The sequence below is a fragment of the Harpia harpyja genome, chromosome 5 (assembly GCF_026419915.1).
Source record: "Harpia harpyja isolate bHarHar1 chromosome 5, bHarHar1 primary haplotype, whole genome shotgun sequence".
Lineage (NCBI taxonomy): Eukaryota > Metazoa > Chordata > Aves > Accipitriformes > Accipitridae > Harpia > Harpia harpyja.
The window spans coordinates 42,740,626-42,764,476 of NC_068944.1; the positions used below are offsets into that span (position 1 = coordinate 42,740,626).

General features: G+C 42.3%; 1 protein-coding gene across 9 annotated transcripts in view; it reads right to left on the bottom strand.

The window, feature by feature from the left end:
• Positions 1 to 5,260: 5,260 nt before the first annotated feature.
• NCOA2 (nuclear receptor coactivator 2) overlaps positions 5,261 to 23,851 on the bottom strand; it is a 199,329-nt gene continuing 180,738 nt past the window's right edge. For all 9 annotated transcript variants that reach the window (XM_052788621.1, XM_052788614.1, XM_052788618.1 and 6 more), the window contains 5 exons: positions 23,478 to 23,718; positions 21,553 to 21,730; positions 19,047 to 19,245; positions 13,364 to 13,453; positions 5,261 to 9,009 (listed from right to left, as the gene is read on the bottom strand). In XM_052788621.1, the coding sequence (XP_052644581.1) occupies positions 8,998 to 9,009; positions 13,364 to 13,453; positions 19,047 to 19,245; positions 21,553 to 21,730; positions 23,478 to 23,718 (720 nt within the window). In that variant the 3' untranslated portion in view covers positions 5,261 to 8,997. The remainder of the gene's footprint in view (positions 9,010 to 13,363; positions 13,454 to 19,046; positions 19,246 to 21,552; positions 21,731 to 23,477; positions 23,719 to 23,851) is intronic.

Consider the following 23,851-nt stretch of genomic DNA (forward strand, 5'->3'; position numbering starts at 1 on the left):
ACCTTCCTTACTCCAGACTTAAAGCGCTCCGCCTCCTACACATTCCCAAACACCCAGGTTACACCTACAAGCAGCCCTCTGATCCTCCAAAGACCACAGTGCTGCTGCAGACCCTGATGTCCAGCTTCCCACCTGTGGGCTCCCTGTGCCCTAGCACTTACACTGACAGCCAGCTGCAGCATGGAGATGGGAATCCCAGTCACGGCACCAGATGCTATCATGGAAATAACCTGAATTGCAATTTAGATCAGGTCAGAGCAGAAGCAGTTTATTGCTATGGCTATAGGAGAGAACAGGGAGCAGCAGACTGACAGCCTCTGCTGATGTGGACTATTAAAAAAGGGAAATCACATATTGAAGTGCTTCAACTTTACTGGTACTAGTTGTATCTTTAAATACAGCAGCATTTTAATGATTTCGTCACTAGCTGAGTGACTTCACTAAGGCAATCCATTGCTCTCATCCCATTCCAAATACATTGGGAATAGACGAGTAACTGAAAAATACATGCACAAGAAAAATTTGGAGCAAACCAATCCTGTTGTATAGATGCAATCCTCCCCCCTCGGCTGGGGTGGGCCACTGAGTGGGCACACAAGCAAAGGCAGGAGTATCTGTTCTTGTTGTCTCTCAAAGCCACTTTGCCTGCGTTTTTCAGGGACCTGAGTAAATTACTCCAGCCAGGTTCACCATGGGTCCTTGCAGCCTCCTGAGTAGTTGTAGTGTGAAGCGATGAAGTGAACTATAGCCTGAAACTGGGGTGGGAGAGACATTTTTTGAGCAACAGGATAGTCTCCCCACATCTCCCACACTACCTTCTCAGGAACTTCTCCTAGGGAGAAATCCCTGGGCACATTGCAGGAGCCGGAGCAACTCTGCCTCCCCAGCAGCTGTTATGGGGCTGGGGGGAGTCTCAGTGTCAGTTGATTGACCCCCACCTTCTTCATCCTTAAATATCTCAGTCAGTGGTGGTTGAGTAGTTCACTTAGAGTGTATTCACTATGAACTGAAACATTTAAAGCAAATTAATTAAACATTCCTGCTGCCCCGGTGAATGAGCCTGACCTCTGGCTCTCCGGTGGAAGGAGGGTCTGAATGTTATTTCGGCCCCTTCCCCTGTGTGGAGCCCCCTTCGCCGCTGAGTGCTGCTGCTTTTAGTGCCCAACTTCAGGGGAGGTGGGGGGAACATGGTGTTGGATGGCATTGAAGCTGTCACCTGGCCTGTCCCCTGTGCCCAAACTGTTGTTCTTAAAGCCAGAGTCTTTTAATGATCTCCAGAAGGGTTCCAGCTCCTCAGGCGAGGAGAAAGTAAAAAAAACATATATCCCATTGGATGAGGGATTTATCTGAGCATCCCTGGACCTCTTGTGCCACTGACAATCATACTGGCTGACCCTGGGTTGTCCTGCCCAGTCACCCCTTGTGCACAAGCAGAATGGTATGCATTTGTCTAATGACAGCAGCCATGAGATTTACATATCCACTGTGTACATTATTTGCAGAGTTAGACGATTGTTCCCTCATAATTCACCAATTTCCTCTGTACCACTGGGTTCTACTACTCACCTTTATCAGGTTTAAATCTCTGTAAGTTGAGACTATTCCTCTGCAACTGTGCATTTCCCTTTCTACCCAATTCTTCACAACTTTGAAAGTTCAAACTGTAGAGTTCAGCCATAGCCTGATTCTCTCAGTTTCCCTCCTGCTTTATAGCCAGCACTGTTTATTCATTTCATAGTTGGAAGTGACCTGTTACTTACAGGAGGAGGTTTTGTACATACTCTGGTAAACCTCTCTTTCCATCCAAACGCTACAAATTTGGATCACTAGGCCTTTAGCTTCAGCCATTTACAACTCTTACTGCTCTTCTAATGTTCTACAAACACCTCTTTTCCAATCCATTTGTTCCAATTAACCCGAGGATTTACTAGCATTGGTCCTGTTTGGGTGCCCCCATAATGCTCTAGAAGTTTGCTTACAAACTTAACACTATGGGCACATTAGCAAAGGATCGGTCTCCCATCACAGAAGGATTATATACATTTAATCTTGGGAATACTCACAACTTAACCAGGCCCTGCTAGCTACAGAACTGTTAAGGGATGTTAGAAGTGGCTGCCTCCTCCAGCAGCCCCCGTCCAGGACCCTCCTGCCTGGCTGCTGGAGCCCAGCCCAGCACCCGGGGACCCAGGGTCCCTGCCCAGGCTGGAGGCTGTGGCTGCTGCTTTCCTCTTTGCAGGTTTGCCCAGTAGTGAAGCTGAGCACAAATCCCAGAGACACACAGACACAGGACAAATGCAAAGAGGACACTGACACGTCCGATCACACAGACTGCCATGGACAAGGTGCTGCCCTCAACAGCACCCACACGTGGTACCCGTGAGGGACATAAACACAGCCAGCCAAGTCTCCTCCTCCTCTCTGGCTGGTAGAGGTGTACATTCACTGGTGAAAGCACACACACCCCTCTCTAGGTTCACAAGCACACACACATTCATGGATGCCCTGAGTATGGGCACAGCCCCTCTACCCGCCTGGTACCCCTGCCCACATCCCAGCCCTTGTACCCGCTTCACGGGTCCCTTACTTGCTGGCTGGTGCAGCTGGATGCACCAAACACAAGCACTCATACACTCGTCCCTCCCTCGGGCACTCCACATTCCAGTCATAATCCAGCGTATGCTTGCCAGATTTTACCCTTTCAGGCAGAAGGTAAGCCATGCTCTGTTTCAGCCACAGTGAAGTGTTTTTCTAATTGTCCTTTAAGATCTTCTACTTGATCTTTCTTTTCGTTTTTTTTTCCTGAGAGTCTCTCAAAATTCTGGTGTGGGATTCTGCTCCTCTTCTGGTGGACTCCTCATGCCAATCAAAAAATACATCCCACTGAAATTGGGGTACCTTAGGTCCTCTGGACTCCAAGACACTCCTTAAAACTTAATCCCTTCAATGCAATCAACTGTGTTTTTTCACCCCCAAGGTAAGTATCCTGAACCAGAGGCTGAAGGGAAGGAGACAAGACAAACGAAGGGTCCTCCCTGGTCACAACATCTGGCGTGAGCCCACCATGCTGGCTGAGGTTGGGGTCGTCAGCAGCAGTACCAAAGGAGGCTCAGACTAGAACCAAAGACAGAGAAGGGTTAATGGGGTCTGTCACACCACCTGAGTCTTTAACTCCTGGGGTAATTTCTTTTGCACCTGAGAGGTGTCCCAAGAGTCTGTCCCTAAGTGGTGCAGACCTCAATGCCCCACTCTGAAGCACCACTGTTCATACAGGTTCGTTCACACGGTAACTCCAATATGGACCTTTCCTGACCCACCTCTCCTAAGCACTTCATCAATTTGCAATCATTCTTCCCTCTTTTAGCCAGGTAAAGAGTGGGAACTCTTAGTGGAACTCTGGACTGACCTGTATTAAAAGCTGGGATTCAGCAGCCCCCGCACGCCAGCGGAGCCTACAGATGACCCTTGGCTGAAGCCCCAGCAGGGATTTCAAAAGGTCCTGTACCTTTCCAAGCAGCGCTGGGGGTTCAGCAGGGAGCAGCCCGTGCTCCCCCCCAGTGAAGCAGGACGTGTGAATCCCAGTCATGTCACCATATGCTGTCACAGAAATAACCTGAATTGCAATTTAGATGAGGTCAGAGCAGAAGCAGTTTATTGCTATGGCTATAGGAGAGGACAGGGAGCAGCGGAGTGACAGCCTCTGCTGATGTGAACTCTGTCCTTGTAGAGCAGGAACACGGTGTACACGCACCTGGAGACGCTGTGCCACAGGCAGGTAAGAGGACCCAAGTCGTATGTACCTGTTACAAGCACAAGGCCACAAAACTGCTCAAGGCTGCTCTGGGTTCAGTGCAAGAACTAATTTTGCTTTCTTCAGTGCGAGAACTAATTCCTCATGAAGGTTTCACCACGATTATTGTTTCAGGAGACAGGGCGAGAGTTCAGCCAAGAGGCCCGCTCAGGCTGTACTTAGTGTCTCTACTTCCACACCACGGAGCCCAAGAGGGCGAGGCAGAGGACAGATACCCCCGGCTGCTCTCTTCCCTTGCCACAGCCTGAGCCCAAGCACAGGATGACACGTGGCCCTCCTCCCATAGCAGGTACAACACATGGAGAACCAGGATCAGCAACAAGCAAAAAGCTGGGGAATAATTCAAAGCCTCCAGGCATCCCTGTTCCATCCCTGTGAAAAGTCTGGTCTGCAAGACTCAGCATATGGTTTACCATGAGAAGGACCTTCAAAAGGCAGTGTCACTTTTTGTCTCTTTTGTCATGACGTCAGAAGAACTTCTCTGTCACGTGCACTGGTCTCTGTCAACGAAGCCTGACCCAGAAAGTAAAAGGCAGCACTTCTCTTTTGTAAAGTCAGTCACATCAGAGGTCATCGTTAGCTCACCATATTTAGACTGATGCCAGGAGTTTTAGCCAAAACTGTTGTCAAGAATTTCCATTTATTTTTTATATTAATAAATTATAAGGGGATAATCATGCCTAAAGGCAAAGTTTGAACAGGAAACATTTTTCTTCTTACTATGCAGATGTTTTCTCTACTTGTTTCTGACCTCACATTGGGAAGAAACATTCTCCTTTCTTGCTTTCCTAAACGTGGCAGTATTTTCCTCATATCCAAGGATCACCAGCATTTTGCTGAAGCCAAGTCAGGACAACTGCAGGAGAAGCCTTGTTGTTTTAGTAGGAACGGTGAAAGGATAACAGTAACTGGAGGTCTTTAGAATAATTTTAGCTTCTAAAATTTTTAATATAAAAAAATATAAAGCTTTTTTCCTTCATTAAGCTCCCAGACAGAGCAGCAGATCATTCTGATAAAGAAGCATTCTTGTAGCTGCCTTTATTTATTTATTTATTTTTAATTGACCAGTCAAACATTGCCAACTATCTTAAATTAACTATTTGGCATAGCAAGGAGAACCAGCCCTTAACTCTACTCAAGTCTCACTTCAGGCTATTCAAGGTCTGCCTCTGCTGAAACCATCATGAAAATGCCCATTTCGTGCTGTGATATAAAAAAGTATGATTCTCATAATGAACGGTTTCCACATTAAGCTATGTGATAAACATTTTCAATTAATATAGCACTATAAAGGTAAAAGGATTTGAGAGTAACTAGTTGGAATATATAAAAGCCTTCAACATGGAAAGCCTGCTGTCTTTTTAAACCTGCCAATTCATCTACCCTCTAGTGCTTTAGTACTACAACTTACACCCTTCTATGAATAAATGAAGACACAACAGAAACACATTGAAATCTCTAAAGCCATGTAAAACCCGAAGGCATTAAAATTTATTAAATGATGCAATAACAACAGAATTCTTTATTTACAATAGCATTATTTAACATCAAATAAGCAAATAGCATCAGCAAAGCAATATTAACTTGCATAAATGTATTTAAAATTTCTCTGAATATATCTACCTTTGCATAAACTGCTCACACTAGAAATACAAACATCAATGCAGGTGAACAAAGTGATGTTCAGAGTCAACTCCGTTTTGAAAATAAATCACAACCTGAAACACTGTAAGCTTTCTCCTGAAGAACCATAGTTTATATATTGCTTAATTTTACCCTTGTATAATCTTTTCATATACACACATCTCAGATGCAACTTCATGATGAACTGTACAAATAAAACCCACAAATGACATAAAGGGAAAAAATTAAATGACAGTAAATGTTTGAAGAAATGTGTCCATCATCTCTATTGAACAACATAAAGATTAAGTGATGATGCACTTATTCCAAAATTGTACACAATTCACTATACAAATATAATACATCAGACAGCTATGTAGGAATATACAAGACTTAAAAACAGATCTAAGGCATTATGCTAGATTTTAGCATTTTGAGGTTCTTGCACATAGCTTTTACCTGTAGTAAGAAACTTAAAAGATTTTGTTTTAGTCTACAAAGAAACACCAGGGAGAAAATTCTAATTAAAATCAAAGCCACTACAGTAAATTTTCTTTTGTGCAGAGAATGCTTTTGCTCTTAGGCAGCATACTACCATACAAATACTAGAAAACTTTTAAATTCACACCAACAATTAATGGCTTAAGTTGCATTTCAAAACTGATTGTGTATCTTTGGGTTCTGCAAGTGGAGCTGTGCCACCCATTTCATCTGTTAAGCCCATATGAATTCCACTTTTAAACAAAGATTAAAAAATGTATTGTATAAACTGCAAAAACATTGCTTTTAATTAATACAGGCCCAAAGGGATACCGGTGTGGGACAATAGTTTAAAGATCGAGTACAAATTAATTCATTGTAGCAAAACAGCTCACTTCACTTTTTAAACTTACCACATTACATGAACACTTAAACAGGTCGTACGACCGTGTATATATGCTTATTTTTCACACTATGCGCCTTTCACATTTAGTAATGTAAGTAGAACACTGATTAATTGTTCTTTTAACAAAATCCAAGTACTTTCTCCGACAAATTTACTGTATACAGGATGAAAAATACTGATAATGAAGGGAATTGATTTGGCTTTTTTGTTTCTATAGTGATCAATATGATCAGAAGATTCCTTCACTCACTTTTCTCTTTCATTAGTTAAAAGACGACTAAAGTCACGATGAACCCAAACGGAGCCAAAGTGATAGGTACAATCTCCTTTCTTTCAAAATGGCAATGGATGATGAAGTATCATGATCACTACAGATGATAAGGGTTTGCAGGTCTGTCATGAAATGGGACAAATTTAAACTATTTTGTCCACTGTGAAAAAGAATAATCTATCTGCAGAGGTTACTGTTAAGAACCGAAATTTTAAAACTCATTTACACTTTGTGGTGCATGAAGTTAATTCCTTCAAATTAATAAATTTCTTACATAAATATTTTTTGTCAGATATATAATGCAAGTTTAACACAACTGTTGTAGTAACGAGGCTGTGGAGCTCAGGGCTGACAGTTATTTTGGTTTCCCATCAGCAAGTGAGGATGGCTCAGCTGACTAAATACTCTGAGTTCATTAACAGAATGGTGACAGCTGAAAAATGTTGCTTCTCCAGAACAGTGGCACTGCTCTCCTTAGGGACAAACACAACTGTACATTTCCTGGGCTTTCACCAAAAGCCTTCTACAGAAACAGCCTATTTCGAACCACCTTTATCATATTTTCCTCAGCCTTAATATAGAATAGCGGCTATTTTATTTGAACTCCCACCTGAAAACCAAAACAAATTAAATGGCAGCAGAATAAACCTTCCACTCCCAAAAGGCATGGCTGATATTATAAAATGCATTGCATTTTACATGACATCAAAAAATTTGCATTCAGGTTAGAAAGTTTGTGGATTAGGGGTCAGTGGAAAGAAAACAGAGGTCAAAACCATCAATTTCTTAATATTTCAAGTCCTCAGAAATTGATGTCAGTTTAGTAAAAGATTATTCCAACCACAGTGGGCAAGAAAAAAAACCACCCCCTAACAGTGGCCTGCTTAGTAACAGTTAGTTTTTCTAAGATTTGTTACGAAACGATATAAACATACAAAAATCAAGAATTGGTTCCTACAGTGGCTGCATATAATATAGTTTAGTTAAATGACATTATGAGCAGAATCACAAGGTTTAGAAAATGAGAAGTCTCAAGCCTACAAATTAGGTCTAATCAAGGCATTGTGATCCTTTACAAAACACTTTTCCAGGAGACACACACGGCTAAGAAGTTATCTAATTTAATACTGAAGTACCTCATTTGGAATCAACTTCACAACATGTATATCTCACAAAAATTATACAAGTAAAACACTTAAGTTTTCAACTTAAATTATTGCTTGTTTACATATAAACTGGATTTTAGGTACCTTACAAAACGTCTTTGTAGTCCACACTGCTTTAAAATAATCAGAAACACACGATAGTGGTGAAGTCTGTAGTGATATCTGCTATAGGTATTACAGGAATTGTTATTTTCCCAGCTAAGGGGATGGGAACCAGAAATTATCATGCTTTAAAGCAAGTATCTGGAGCTCTTTGATATTATGCACCAATTCTGTCACTACCATAACCAGTACATGCATTACCATGGAACTTTGCTGTTCAGCATCCAGTAACTGGCCGTCCAGATTGCTGGAAACACACCTAGGGAAATAAAGGGGTAACCTGTTTTTTTATTCTATTAGAAAGAAGAGGAAGATGACAGAGGTCAGGAGAGCCAGGTGAAAAAATCAGGATTTGCTGATTGTTAGGAATTTAATTAAATAAGAATGTAACCAACTTGTATTTTTGGATTCATGACTTGCATTATAAACATTACCACAAACCCCAAACGAAACGCCCTTTATAAACAGCCCTCTCACAGGGTAATTGTCATCTGTTTTACAACTTTAACCCCATTCAAAATTGGTCTGTATAGTTTTCTGCATCGGTTCATCTTCTCTGACTTGTTGTCAGTGGAAAGCGCTCGTTGGAGGTCTCTATGTGTACCAGACGTTGCTTCTACACCCTCCTCCACGCCTCCTCTCCGCCCCAAAATGCAGGCCTTAGTCTAAAACACCAGTTTTCAGATGGAACTGAATCCTTTGCACCAGACTGAGTAAGCCAGGGAAAACAAAGCAAAAAAAACCCCAAGGTCTAGAACTAAACAGAAACAGAACAAGAGCATGGTTGTTTTTCCTTAAATACATACATTTAAATACATTCAATCTGACATGGTTTATGAAAACTGCCTGTCAACATTTACTTCGCAGGAGAGATCTAAGTTGCACTAAGGTGAATGCAGTGAACAGACTGAGCAACTGTCTGTACGCTAGCTTCAGACTGTCAAAGAAGAGGCTGCTCGTCGGCAACGACTGCCCGGCTCCCCTCGGGAAGGCAGGGCTGAGTCCTGTCGGCAGCAGGCAGCCGGCGCTGGCAGCTCAGCTGGGTCACAACAAACAGACGCAGCTCTTCAAACCAGTAAGGATGTGGGGCCGCAAGCCCAGTCAGCTGAAGAAAGGAGCAACCGAACCACTCTCAGGGTCAGCAATATTTCTGCAAAAAACAGAGAAATTGGAGAAAAAGAAATGAATTCCTCCTTCTGTGATAGTGAAGATGGGTAGGCCACTGAGAGCTGGATGATGGACTGCAGCATCCATTGCCAACCATACATTGATGTGTTACTTTAAACCTGAAATTTAATTGGAATTTATAAAGCTAGACTATTCTTTGTGTACACTGATACAATTTACCTGAGATTTAATTCCAGTGATATCAGTGTGGGTTTAATTTCACTGCATTCTTAGGTCCTTAATTCATTCCAATTATCAGGGATATTATAACAACTTGGGATCATCTACCTCTTGTACACTCCAGCTAAAGGCACAGCAATATGGTTTAAGAGAAGGCCCATTCCTGGAGTACGTGCAAAATCTCTCTGTGTTACTGCTGCATCACCCTCAAAGGAAGCAACTGCCTTGGTTCACTTTCCCCTCCAAGAATTGTAATAAAAAAAGGGAATAGAGAAGTAAAAAAAGCTTCAGCTACTGATCCCTAGAGATGTTCTTTACTTCCTACTTACTACCCTTGCAGTGTCTTTACACAAACAGCGTACAAGCTGGTTTCGGCCGAGTTCATTATTTTGTACTTTCTTATTTAAAAAAACCCTCAGGATGTGGTTTTCACAGTTGTTTTAAGACTGTCCCTTCCAGTGACTGCAATCTGTGCCTCTCTGCCTTCCTCCCCCTGCAAACTCCTTCTCCCATGGGGCGCTGTGGTCAGTTAGGTCAGAGAGCCGATCCAGGCAAAACCCATTTTTCTCCTCCCCTGGGGCTGCTTCCCACTCGTATCCCGTGGCTCCAGCAGTGGAGCGGCTCTTTTCTCACAGCCTCCTGTCGTGCACAAGGCAGGCCCCGTTTACTCAGGGACGGCGCTGGCTGTAGGCAGCTTTCTTGCCGGTCCATGTGCATGCCGCTGGGCTGCCTTCTGGAAGCTGTCTACACCATGCTTTGCACTTTACCACGCCTTCCTCTGCAATCACACAAGGCCTAGAAATGTACCTCTATTGTCAAATAAAGTCAGCATCAGGAACCATCCCACGATTCAGGGAAGCAAGGTCCTGTTTTGTACACCTGCTATTTATTCCCAGCCCAGCTGGTGCAGCTGGAGCTCCTCGGGGGTGACCAGGCACGAGCACGGTCCAGAGGCCAACACAGCAAGTCCTGCTCCTGCTCCTCCTCGCTTCGTCACAGCACAGAGACACCACACTCACATCCCTCAAATCCTGACTAATATGGACAAGCTAAACTTTGGCTCTTCTCCCTGACATGAGAAGGCAGGGCAGTTCAGCGACCCTGTTAGCGCTTTTTGATCGTAAAGTGGGAACAGAAGTGAAAATCCAAAGATGTCCTTATTTTTAGAGTGGACATTTAGCAAACAGTATCTCTACAGAGACGCTAAATAAATGCTTCCACTATACCAGTGACTTGAAAAAAATTCATGCACTGCAAAAGTTTTTTTTAAGAATTTAACAAAGATTTGAGTCACAGGGTGATAAAATACATAAAGGAGGGAGTAAGACAAAGAAGGCACAAGTGTACCTCTAGAAAAACATTCCTCCACTCCTTTTTATTTAGATTTAAACAAAGTAAACAGGACTTTAAAGAAATATGTCAAATTATTATTTCCAGGCTGATAGTGAATGGGGGAAAAATTGCTCAGAATAACTTCCATGGCTGATATGCACAACTTCAGAGTAGAGAAGTGATCTGAACACCCCAAAGATCATTGACTATAAGAGTCCAGCTATAGTGTACTAAGTTAAACTGGACACCTCTCAGCTACAAACAGTATTCTTCAGACATTTACTTTTAAATAGGAGCAGGTCCAAAATTTTCTTCTACCATGTGAAATTAGTTAATACAAATTTGTTCCAATAATGGCAAAAAAATGTATTAAACTGTTGCGGTTGAAACTGTCTTCAGCTCTACAAGTGAAGGGTACTTTGTGCCTTGAAATCGAGACAGAAAATTCTCTGTCCTCTAGTTACTTTAAAAATAGCTTCTCTGTTAGACATTAGTATCATCCTTGCAAGTCCTAAGCTGTAGAACTTTTATCCTTAACATGTTAAAGTGAAACAGTATTAAGCAAACAAATTAAAACAGTAAACGTAGTAGAGATCTGACATCCACAGCTGTACAGATTTCAGCAATAGCATGTTACTTCCTGGTTACTCGACTCTGAACAGAACCAATCCCTTTAAATGATACAGCTGTTGAGATCGATTTTATGAAACATTGAAGAAACCCTCAAGTTTGTCAGATGAGTTTCTCAGTTTCTCATTTGTGAGATGAGTTTCTCAGCTTTCACACGTTAAAGCCACAACTGCCAAGGGATGAAGCACGTTTATCTTCTCCTCAGCTTTCTAGTTACACAGCTTGTGCTTTAAAAAAGGAAGTTACATAGGAGTAGTTTATAGCACAGACACATGAAAATAGTAGCTACTTAACCTCTATTACAGTTCAAAGTTCAGTAAAAGGTATTTATAGTGCATATAAACCATCTACATTTTCCTTACAGTCAGAGCTACATTAGTAGAACAAAAGTAAAATCACAAAGTGCAGGCTGTTGTACCCTTACAAAATAATCCAGGAGGTTTAAGAAGTTGCTTTTCTGCAGGTGAGACAGAACTGCTCTCCATGCACAGCCACTGTCTGTCTCACTGTTGTGGCACTGACCCCATTATTTTAATTTTAAACCCCTCAGACTCCCTGTCCAAAGTCCTGCCGCTCGTTTCCTTCCACCCGCACCTTCTTCCCTGACTTGTCTCCACCCTCTCTCGTACGTCTCTGGACCTCTTCCGTCACATCCACTCTCTCTTCCTTCTCTAAAGCAGAACATATTGCATCTTTTTATTAATCGTCAAAGCAACCATGAGATGGCTGCAGAAAAGCCTCCCTCAGCACACAGACCCTGCGCTCCCGGAGGCAGACGCTTGTCTTTTCATACGAACCACAAAGGTGTGAAAAGAACTGTCCTGCACGAAGTTTTAAACACATATGTGTGCAAAAAAAAACCCCAGAGGGATACAATGAAATGCAGGTAGGGTTACGTCTTCCTCCTTACTTCCACACTCTTCGTTTTCGTTAATCTTGACACGTTTGCAGTCAAATTTTCTTAGTTTCCCCTATTATCCAAATTTCTTTTCTCTAGCAGCGGAAAACTTTAAGTTTTGCTATTGGATGCGGCACAGGAGGAAAATCTGTGTATTTAATTCCTCCTTTCCGACTTCAGCACCGCGCGCAAGGAGAAGGAGAAGCCGGGCAGCAACAACGGCGGCGCAGGGGCCGGCCCTCTCGCCGGCTCTCCCACGACTCCCGTCCGAGCACCGGGGCAGACCCGCCTAGCCCGACTGCAGCCAGGAGCTCGGGAAAGAGGGTCTTCCAAGCCTGCCCACCCCGCACCGCCCTCTCGAGCGGGCCCGCCGGCGGAGGCGCGGCGCGGCGCGGCGCGGGCAGAGGCCAGAGCGGCGGGCGGGGCCAGCGGCGGCCGCTAGGTGGCGCTTCCCCCGCGCCGCTCGGCCCGCCGGCGGCGGCGGGAGGTGCGGGCGGCAGGGTGCGCGCGCGCGTGCCCGCGGCCGCGAGCGAACAGCCGCGGCCTCGTGCCGGGGCGCAGCAGGTCCCGACGCCCCGCGCCCGTCGCCAACGTTTCGATAAAACAAGCCCGCCTTCCGCTGAGGGGGGGCGCCCCAAAAAGCACCTCGCTGACTTGGCCGCGCGCCCGCCAACTCCACGATGCCTCTCCTTCGGTACCCTTGCTGTCTGGAATACAAATCGGGTTTGACCCGAGCAAACGCTAATTACCCTGTCAGCTGGAAACCTGTCTGAAAATTAGTTCGGTCCTACCGCTCTCCTCAGAAGCGGCGCTGTACAGAAAGTAATAAATTAAATTATTCATGAGATTTTTGCCCCAAGTATAATGCAATTGAGAGGCGGAAAAACACTTAGGCAGGACGAAACGTGAAATGGGTTAAGCGTGCAGCAGTGCAAATATAAATCAACGGTAAGTCTTTCCCATCATCAGCAAATAGTCGTGTAATTGCTCTGTAAAAAGCAAATACAACTGTACATAAGTCTGCTGAACGTGACTTTGTTAATTCAATAACGTAATGTATTCTGTTAATGTAAACGTATTCAGTATTACTCACTTCAGTAATGCCAGTGGGATCTAAACAAGGAACTTAATATAGGTGTCACCAAAAGTGGAATTAAAAAAATTAATTGCAAAAAACTTAATTACTCTTACCCTGGGTACTTTTAACTTTGTAAGTAAAAAGATACCGTATCCATTCTAGACCACAGTACATTCACAGTTCCCTTGCCTTTGTATGCCTGTGTATGCCATTTCTTACCCGTGTTGCATCTCCGTCCTGCTTTATCATATCCATTCCAGGCAGCTGGTTTGGAAAAAGATTGCCTCCCCTCATAGCAGGATCATTAACCTATTGGTAACAAGGTATTAAGGAGAATGAATTAAAAAATACATTAGGAAGAGGGCTCGGAATTAACAAGAAGCGTTATAAACCACTATGCTACTTGCATATACCAACATCCACTTTTGAGATGATGTTGCAGTCAGGGAAGTGACCACGTAGCTGAGCACCCTTCTTGAGCAGCATGTGTTTGACTCGTACTATTCTGCTTCCTGGTCAACAACAAAGACTTCATTCCTGATGCTGTGACCCTCGTGCATATTTTACAAAGCAGGCTCCATAAATTAGGTCAGTATTATTTGAAGAGGACAGGCTTGCTATGTAAGTCCTGAAAACAAAAACGCGTAACTACTTTCCTAACCTCAGTAACACACAGCTTTTCTGCTTGCAAACCACCACACAATTTTTTCAAAGCCTGATGAGATACCAGGTAGGCTGAATTATACTGACTACTGACTTAGTTTTAATGACACTTATTTTTCTGCTTGTAAGCAATGGGAGAAAGATAGCATTAAATGGGAAAACGTGCAGCAGCATGCCTTCCTAAAGCGATGCTCTCAACAATTTTCTGAACACAGCCACGGCAAAGTATCGAAGCTGTGTATTTCTGCACAACCAAAGGGTCTGTCATGCTTAGTTATGTGGAAAGAGTGGCTTGCCAAATTTACAGCATTGCTTTCTTAATCAAAGGATTAATCTCACCATGTAGGAACTGGTATAAAATACAAAACACAGCCCTTCAGCAAGGTTCGGAAACATTAGAAAATCCAGCTTTCCTTAGAAGTTTTACAGGGAGAGAAACCTCTTCCTCTGGAGTCTTTTGTTGACTCGGTTCTCTCTGTTACTTCCCTCAGACTAGATGGATGTGATAATAGTGAAGATATGCCCCTCCAGATTTTGCTGGAAGGCAAAAGATGTTTTTCTGTGTCACCTGCCCTTTAGGAGACTCGTGTTGCCAAGGAGAGGAGATTCTGCCACGGCACTACCTCACTTCAGCTACGGCAACCTGCTACAGCAAGGGGGGAAGACTGTCTTGAATTTATCACACCGAAATCTTCTCATTTCAGGTCTTCCTGACTGTTGTTTCGGTTGCTATTCACCGATTTTACAAAATGTCACAAAGCTAAATGCAATCACGTGCAATCACCTAAAGAGGTGGTTTCAAATGCTGCCAGAGAGACAAGACTGCGGTTCAATAGGAAAGGTTAAAAAAATATTTTTGCCATAGGAATTTCGAATCTGAAGAAACTGATTAAGTGGTGGAAGCCTCCTAGTGATGCTTTTTGCTTCTTAATACAAACGGGCAGATTTTTAAACCTGAATGTGAAAATTTAAATCAGAAGGGAAGAGACACACACTGTTTTGTTTGGAAAGAAAGAAAGTAGACAGCTTTGCAGCTTTATCTACGTGCATTTGACTGAGCAACAGAATCCATGTTTGAAAAGTGTTTTCTGCTATTGATCAACATTCATCAGAATGCACAGCACAAACGCCTTTTCTGTTTGTTCAGTAGACAAAGGAAGGAAAGAAAAAAGCAGAAATAAAAAAATTGCATACTGAATCAACAGCAGCTTTGGAACAAAAAGATGACTGCGTGATTTGCATCATGGCAGTTAGGACAGGTATGGAAAAGGAAGATGGTTCCAGGCTGCATGCCACAAAAGCAGCAAAGGCATCAGTGAATTTCCTATCACAGAATCTCTTTGCCAGTGATGATGCAAGAATCCTGACTGGCATGGTATCAGATACAAAAAAATTCTACCATTTTGTTATTTGAATACATTTGCTTCAGAAGTCCTTGAAATGAAACACCCCACAATTCACACATCAACTTTTCTGACTGCAATAACAATTCAATCAGAAAAAGTATGGAGAAGGACAAAGAAATGGAAGGGTTTTTATAATTTTCTGTAGACAGGTCAAGTGGTGTTATCAAATATGATATCTGACTAAAACAAGACAGAAGATGTTTTACAATTCCTTTGCAATTAAGCACATTAATACAGCCTCCTGCTAATAAGGCAGAATTATATACAAGGTGTCTTTCCTACCACTCCAGAGCTCCTTTCATCTAGCACACTGAACAAAATCAAAATACCCTTTCAAGATAACTCTTTGTAGATGCCATGATAACTTTGGCCTGGGGAGTACTGCCCTGTGCAGATTAATAAACATCCACTCTGAGTGGACATCTAGATAGGGGTTTATTTCATATACTGAAAAGCCTCTACTCTTGCATAGGTTTCAGATTGCTTCTCCAATAGCTCAGTAAACAACATGGATCCACGATGCAAAATAAGCAACAGCCAAAACATGGCAACAGTCCACTGTGCAAACAGGAAAATGAGGACAAGGACACAGTAAGTTGTGTGAATGGTGACTTTCTTGATGCCTGGGGAAGCTGTTTTGGACAGAAGGAACCTGCAGACCTGGCGGCTAGCGTTTCAGCATTCATGGTAGCAGCCTCCTAGAAGACACACTAGTAAGAGCAGCCTGAAAAGCTTTAATGTAATTATAAGGGAGTAGACGGTAATGAAACAAGGTCTGATCCCTCAAGTACATAAAAGAGTCTCTAAACATCATAAATAGCAAGGCCTTTTGGGCATAATCTTAATTTTTTACTTGGTGATGCTGGGAGCCTAGGTAGTAAACAAGAGAAGCTGGAGATACACCAGTATGAGCAGATAAACACCATACTTCGTATTTCTGAGCTCTGGATATGTCTGTATGATACAGTATAGTGCCACAAAGTGACAGGAGACAGAGCCAAACAAGCCTGTTTGGTACTAAAGGTAAAATACCTACTTCTCAGCAGTTAAATAAGCCCAGGCACAGCTTTTTACTAACAGGTAATACATATTACTTCCAAACCCACCCAATAACATGTGAAGTGTTAAGTTTTTTTCAAAAGCTGGAACACATTTGTAGCATAACCACTGTTATTCACTGTGGTTAGAAAGAGATGAGCATGTGAAGTTAAAATTATGTATTATGGAACAAAAAATGGCATTGAATAAGAAAGTAGAAGTGTAGGTGATAGTATTAAAAAAAACCAAAACAAAAGAATGAATGAAATGGCAACAGTCAGCAGAATTAAAGACAACATAGTCATTTTGAAAACGACCAGTTACAAGAAAAAAGTTCAGTACAGCCTAGGTCAATTGCTAAATAAAGATGCCAAATTGTACAACGCTATGCCCTGAAAACAGAAAAAAATGTATCAATTTTAGTATTCAAATATACATTTTTATTTATTCGTGTGTCTCAGAAAAGAAAATGTGAAGCAGCACAGCAAACATTCCTGAGGACTAAAAAGTACCGTCTTGTGGCCCAGAAATGGCCCTCAGCTGTCAATTGGCCACCTCTGACCTAGATGAAACATAAAACATTTGCTTGCAGAGTTTGCAGATGACACAGTGCTGGGGTGGTAAATCAGGAGGAAAACAGGTTACTGTTACAGAACGAGCCACAGCACTTTGGTTAAACAGACTCAATCCAAGAAACGCCAATTGATGTAGACAAAAGGAAGGCAATACATTTGGGAACAAAGAATGCAGGTTTCATCTATGTAGAATGTGCTGAGGAGGATTTGGGGATCATGGTAAGGGTTTCAGTATGTGCTCTCCAGTGCAACATTGTCACCAACAGAGCCAAGGCAATCCCTGGATTGAAAGAGAAATTACAAGCAGAACTTGACTCTACACAGGTTTGGTGCAGTCGCTGTTAAATCACCATCTCCGGTTACTCTGTTCCTACTTCTAGAAGGAGGTTACAACAATGGAGTTTAAAGTAGATCCACAAAAGGGGCTGATGGGCTGAAAAACAAATGTTGAGATGGGTAAAGAATCTTAGCCTGTTCAGCTTATTGGAAGTTAGATAAATGCTATCTTGAAACAATATCTTGTAGTCTAACAGGAAGGAAAAGCAGTGTGACAACTGTGCCAGTGGAAACAGTAGTCTGCATGGAAATCTTTGAAATAAACCCAGATCTCTTTCTATAATGCATGTTTCTCAATTCAGGTTCCTGGGAAAATTATGTAGCATGGGCATGCTGAGAAATCAGACTGGGCTGTCACCTTCAAATCCCCACCCTTTTCTTTTTTGGTTTTACTATTGTTTTACTACATTAAATGTGTGCAACAGTATGCACTTGGGAACTAATAATGATAAAAAAGTTGCTATAATTGGGTTTAGCAACTGGGAATATCAGAGAAGGTGACAGATCTGGGAGTATCAAAATTACTTCAGGTCACCAGTATGTGGCAGCTGTAAAAGACAAATGTGATCTGGGGCTGTATCTGTCAGAGTATTCCAAGAGAAATGGGGAAGAACTAGTGTTATGCACATGGCTCTGGTACTTAGGAAATACTGATTCAAACTGGAACAGGTGCAGAAAAGGAAAGGGAATTTAAAGCCTACAAGAAGAGACTGAAACACTGTTCCTTGTTTAACTTAGAAGAAAACCCCAAACCCCAAGAAACCCAAAACAAAACAATCCAACAATCCCAAAACAACAAAAAACCATGTTGAATGAATGGCTCTTTCTAAAATACAAGAAGAAAAAAGAGCTATTTAAGCTAAAGGACAATATTGGAAAAGTAAATACTCTGTTATCAAATTTAGGCCAGAAAAAGGACATACATTAACAAGCCAATAACATAACCAGCTTTAAACAGGAATGTTATGGTCTCAGAAAAAAGGTTTATGATATTGTCCACCATAGTAGGAGATGCTGCCTGAAGACACAAGAGGTACCTTCCTGCCAGTATTTCTAAGAAAAGTCCATAATTTCAAGTCTGTGTTTGAACAAAATGGGAGTTCAGCTCTGAAATAAACATATGAACCTGTTAATTAAGAGGACTCGTTTGTCAAATACTTATTAATGTACTTGCAAGTTTAATTGCAGGTTGACAAACAGAAATGTTATTTTCCTTATTTCAGATACCCTAACTAGCAGTCTCAAATAAAATCGGGTGTGTAAACTTCCTCTCAGCAGAAAAGAACAGGTTACTTACCTATTGATTCAGCAACCTATTTTATATGCACCACATTACAAGAAGTGTGCATTTTGTGCTCGTGAAGGTACCAGCTTGATAGTTCTTGAAGCTGACTGCCTATTGTCTGCTACTACAAACACAGTGGCAGTAGAAGCATCTTCCACACACTGCCCACGCCAGCATCTTTCACTTATCTCTAGGAAACAGCCTCCTGCCATTCAGTCCTAGCCTCCCACTGCTGAGAAAATTAGCAAGGACACTGGTGACCTGCAACTGTGCTACGGAAACTTACCTACTGAAAACAGGAGCTAGATCAGCACGCACTTTCCACGGAAGTCCAGGAACAATTACATGTGCTAGCTACAGTGCTGCTAGGCCAAAATGGGAAAACTAGATGCAAAAAGTGCTCTCTACCTCATCGGTCACCTTGGTTATCTGAGTGCAGAGCTAAAAACAAAGCCTTTTTAACATCATCATTTCTCAAGAAAACTAGTAAAAGAAACGTAATGGCTTACAGCAGTTACAGCCCAGTGAAGCGGACCTGAAAAACTACTGAAAGTCAAAGCAAATCCTCTAGCTGTCATCTCACATCCTTAAATTCTCACCTGCTCAGGACCCATGGAGGACAACCCTGATGTAGGCACAGAGGTCGCTGAGGTCATGCTGATCTGCCCTGTCATCTGGTTCATGTTGTTCATACCACTTGTGTTGGTTGCCATGGATACACTGATGTTCATGTTATTATTGTACATGCTGGTGCTTGCTTGCTGCCCAAAATGTGGTGGGGACTGTTGTGAAAACATGCTACAGCAAGGAATGGAAAAAGCAATGTGTCAGACTTAGAATGCTGAAGCCACTAAGAAACTACTCTCTTTTTAATATATCTTAAGCTAGAATTTGTATATACTGTCATTTATTCCAACTTTAAAGGAAAAACTAGTTTTCAGCTACATTAGTGTCAAAGGAATAGATTTTCAAAATTTAAGTTCCCATGTCTGTGCACAAAAATGCATGCCTTTGCGTGTGAAACTATGGCAGAGTACAAATCTGTTATGTGTGTGCAGTAACAGCCAATTAGCTGTCTAAATGGGCTTTTCACTTATTTTAAATATGTTTGGGAAAGTAATTTTTGGAGGGAAAGGAAAACATCTTTTTCTCCCTCCAGTGTTAGCACAGCACAGGACTGTTGAGCTGAAATTGGATCTTGTCTAATAATCTTTCTTTTCGCAAAAGACGCTATTTGCACATATGAATACCAGATTTGCACATAAAATTATGGCAAGTGGGCTCACAAATATAGACATGCAATTGTGCAGAAATTTATTTACCAAATCTTAGCATCAGGTTTTGAAAATGTGGCACTATAAGAAACAACATAAAGTCTAAGACAATTACCCTCTATGTTCCTTTAAGGCCATTTCAGAATAACTTAAGGAGGAATAACTGTGGAAGATCTCATCCCAGATTTTATTCAAAGTCAAGTGCTTTCTGGATAGTATCTTGCTTCCCATTATGTCAGAAGTCATATGAGAGACTTTTTTACATTTCCTAAAATGCACTTCGCTGTTTACATATCAGTCTTTTCTACTCTTTGAGCATAATCAGTCAGTGAAGGAATTATTACTGACAATGTGTCTGTTTAGAGGATCTGCATTAGACTGAAATACTGTGGAAGGGCTGCTGTGTGTCAGATGGCACGCAGTAACCACCTCAGTATCAATGGCTGACTTTTACTTCCCTGTGAAGCACTGCTCCCACAGCTGAGGAAATCTTTCAGGGTTAACACTCAACCTTGCACTTGGGTACTCCCTCAGGCTATTGCTGCACACTGTGAGACTTGGTGGAGTGCAATGGTATTCTGGGCACAGGACCAAACTCGGAAAATCCCACCATTCTTTTCCTTCCAATTCCATGTCTTTTCAGGCCACCTAACCACATTTTTAAGTTGTTATCTGGATGGCTGAAACAGTACACTACAGATCATTGTGAATACTCAGTGGGTTGTGTAAATGCATTTGACATGTCTCTGCTGTAGAGCTGCAGTTTAGCAAGCCAACCATTAGTCTTATCGAGCTGCCCCTGCTGCCGTTTCAGCAGAAGCCACAACTGCGGTAGCTATGCCTCCTGCAGATGCTTCAGGAAGACAGTGAGGAAGAGGCATGGACAAGGATGAGGATAAGGGATAAATCAGTTGCTTTAAGGGGAACTTTACTTGGATCAGCCTCATCACTGAATACTGGTGTGTTGGGTTTATTGAATCGTTGTCAACCAGCGGGAAAAAGATTTGTTGCTGGGCTGGGATAGTAGGAGCAGCCTGAGAACTTCAGGATAACAAGAGCGCTGTGCTAGACACAACTGTGTGCACCCCAGTGTCAAGTGATACAGGCAGTACACCAACCTGATAGCTCCTCCTGTCTTCCACTGAAAAGCACAGATCATTGCCACCTGGAAGCTCGTTGCTGCCTACTGACAGCGCTCAACGTCCAACCCATTCAATGTGGACAGACTTGATTATTAGAGCTATACTGACTGGGGCATGGGCCTCAACTGAAAAGGTGACTGCATGCATGAGCATGCTACAATGCTCTCAGAGAATGACAGTTATAAGCTGACTGCCAGTATGTGCAAGCACTAATGGATTGAACCTGGTTGTACTCCAGCATTTAAAGTGGGACGTGATATCCAGTAACTGCAGTTCCAGAGCAGTAGGGAATGCATAGGCTCCGGCTCAGCTGATCCAGCCATGTGGAAAGCAGTGTGGGAGCACAACATGAAAATCATACGCAGAAGAAATGCATCCACACAAACATTAGGGGCTGGAGTTCACTGTGCAGCAGAGGTGCTTCTTAAGGACAGTGTTTTGTCAGTTACCACAGACAAAGCAATGCATTGTATGGATGCAGGTCTTTAGCTATGAACTCACTTTGCCTTGTAGGAAGACAGAATTTAAACCAACTTGTCAAGCCAAATTGAAAAGAAATCTCTTTTAGGATAGATAGTTAACAACAAACAAACAAGCAAACAACTACATAAAACAACCCCGCAAATAAGTGTAGACCATAAATGACCCCGTTACTCTGTGTGTTCATTTTCATTTTGTTCTGGATTTACCTGTTTCCACCCATATTCCCTTGTGCCCACCCATTCATCTCCGTAGAGGACTGATAGGCAGGATTAGCCTGAGACTGCTGAATCATGGGGCTTTGAGTATGAGCCAGTCTTGGGGACATCAGTGGACTCTGAGGAGTGGTGGCCCCTGTGAAGCCTGGATCAGGCTGCTGACTAATACCTGAAGAAGAAAATGAGAAATTTAGCCACTGTAGATTCAAAGCTAAAACAAGCCAAGAGTTCATACCTGCAGACATGTCTTTGCACAGTCCTACTTATGTCATCTGGAACAGACATGTCTTTGCACAGTCCTACTTATGTCATCTGGAACCTATAACCTTGTGTCTTAATGTGGGATCTAGATTAAAAGCAAGACATCATCAACTAATACTATATGTATAACTTTAAAAAAATCATTTTGCCTAAGTATGTTGGCTACCTGGGTATCCTAATCACACAAGTGGTCTCTCCCCTCTACAGACCAAGAGAAAAACACTGGTAAGTGACTTTCCCCCCCGCCCACAGAAACTGCATTCAAAACAACAAATAAAATGTATTGCTTCTGTCTATAAATCCATTTTGGTGAAAGTGATGCACGACCTGTTTACTGCATGGCACCACCTTTTAACATTTAGGCTATAATTTTCAATTGTTTCTAAAGTTCCTAGAACCTTAGTATGTCTATTTCTGTGTCCCTGCAAAAACAGGTAATGCCATTTTGTGCAAGCATTTAATGATTTTGTAAAATAAAAAAAAATTACCTAGATGCAAAGAAAACCTAATTTAAGCTGTAAAATGCCAACTGTATGCAAAAATTTTGCTTTAAACACAGTCACTTTGGCCTTGTTTAAGTTCATCACGAACAGCATACTCAACAGAAACAAGCCACTCTTAATGCTGGGCTAAGAGTCAGGTGGTGTGAAATCTATTATATCCACCGTCTGTGTGACTTAACTTCTCTGTATCTTTGTCTGTATCATAAAATGGGAATAACATAACGTCTCTTCATTTTCATAAAGCAATTACAAATACGTGGAGGGAAAGCACTATTATGTTTTAGAAACTGGTGTGAAGGGTAACATCAGTAAGAGTAGGTAGCAAATTTAGAATTGGATGGACATTGTTATATCAGCAGAACTTGCACATAACATTATTTAATATAATGGTAATATAACTTATATAATACTTATAAATAAAGTAAAGAAGCTGTAAAACAATAACCGTATGGAGGTAACTGCCCCATGCACGCCCAGAACAAAGTGGTATGCAGCTTTGTAAAACATACAAACAAAATGGTATTAATTACTGTATTACACACAGGATTAAGGAGAGGGAAGGGAATGCCTTATCTGAAGCTAATTTATATTATTTAAATTCAACAGTTAGTTGTTAATTTTACATTATAACGCACACATGAAGAATTCTCTTTCTTGGGGAAGAATCTGTCTGATATTTAAGCAATATCTCATTATCAAAATTTTAAAAATTACATAGAGCTTTGCTTCTGGTCACTTTATGCTGTTCGCCAACATCAATTCAAATCATCTTCTTCATTTGCACTTTTATCGTATATATTGGTTTGGTTAGTTCAGTCAAAATTCAGAGTCCATCAAGCCAATACATACACATGTATGCGTTTGTGTGTGCATATACACTTTTGTCTGCATATATCTAAACAAACACACACATTGCACTTCTGCTATTGCTCAAAAAAAGAGCGGTGCTTGGAGAATACGTGGTACTAGAGCTAGGAAAGTAGAAGGCACTACGTTGCATTTAAGGACTCCCAAAGGGCCCAAACCTCCATGTATCCCATCGTTCCCAGGGAGCCAGGCAAGGGGCTGTGGGAGGGGGGCTTGGACCCAGCACTTGGGGAAAACACGGGGGAGTAAGGACTGCCGAAATGCACTGGGGGGTGGAACCAGTACCGTAGTTTGGAGGAAACGGAAACTGCTGTGCATTTGCCTGCGGGATCCGCGGATTGCTCATGGTTGCTGGTATGCCACCGGCGGCCACCATACTGGGGGTCATGCTCAATCCCTGCCCTCGCATCATCAGCGTCCGCTGCTGCACCTGCTGCTGCTGCTGCTGCTGCATCTGCCGCTGCCGCAGGTGCTGGCTCAGGATCTCCCGCTGCCTCTGTGCCAGCATCTGCGCATTGATAGGGCCCTGCAGGGAAAACCACCGCCACCTATCAATAACCCCTTCTAAGGCAACCTGACCAGTGGAGGCATCTCCACTGGAGTAACCTGGAAGATTCCAGCTTTTTTTTTCCCCACCACACAACTAACAATAATATTAA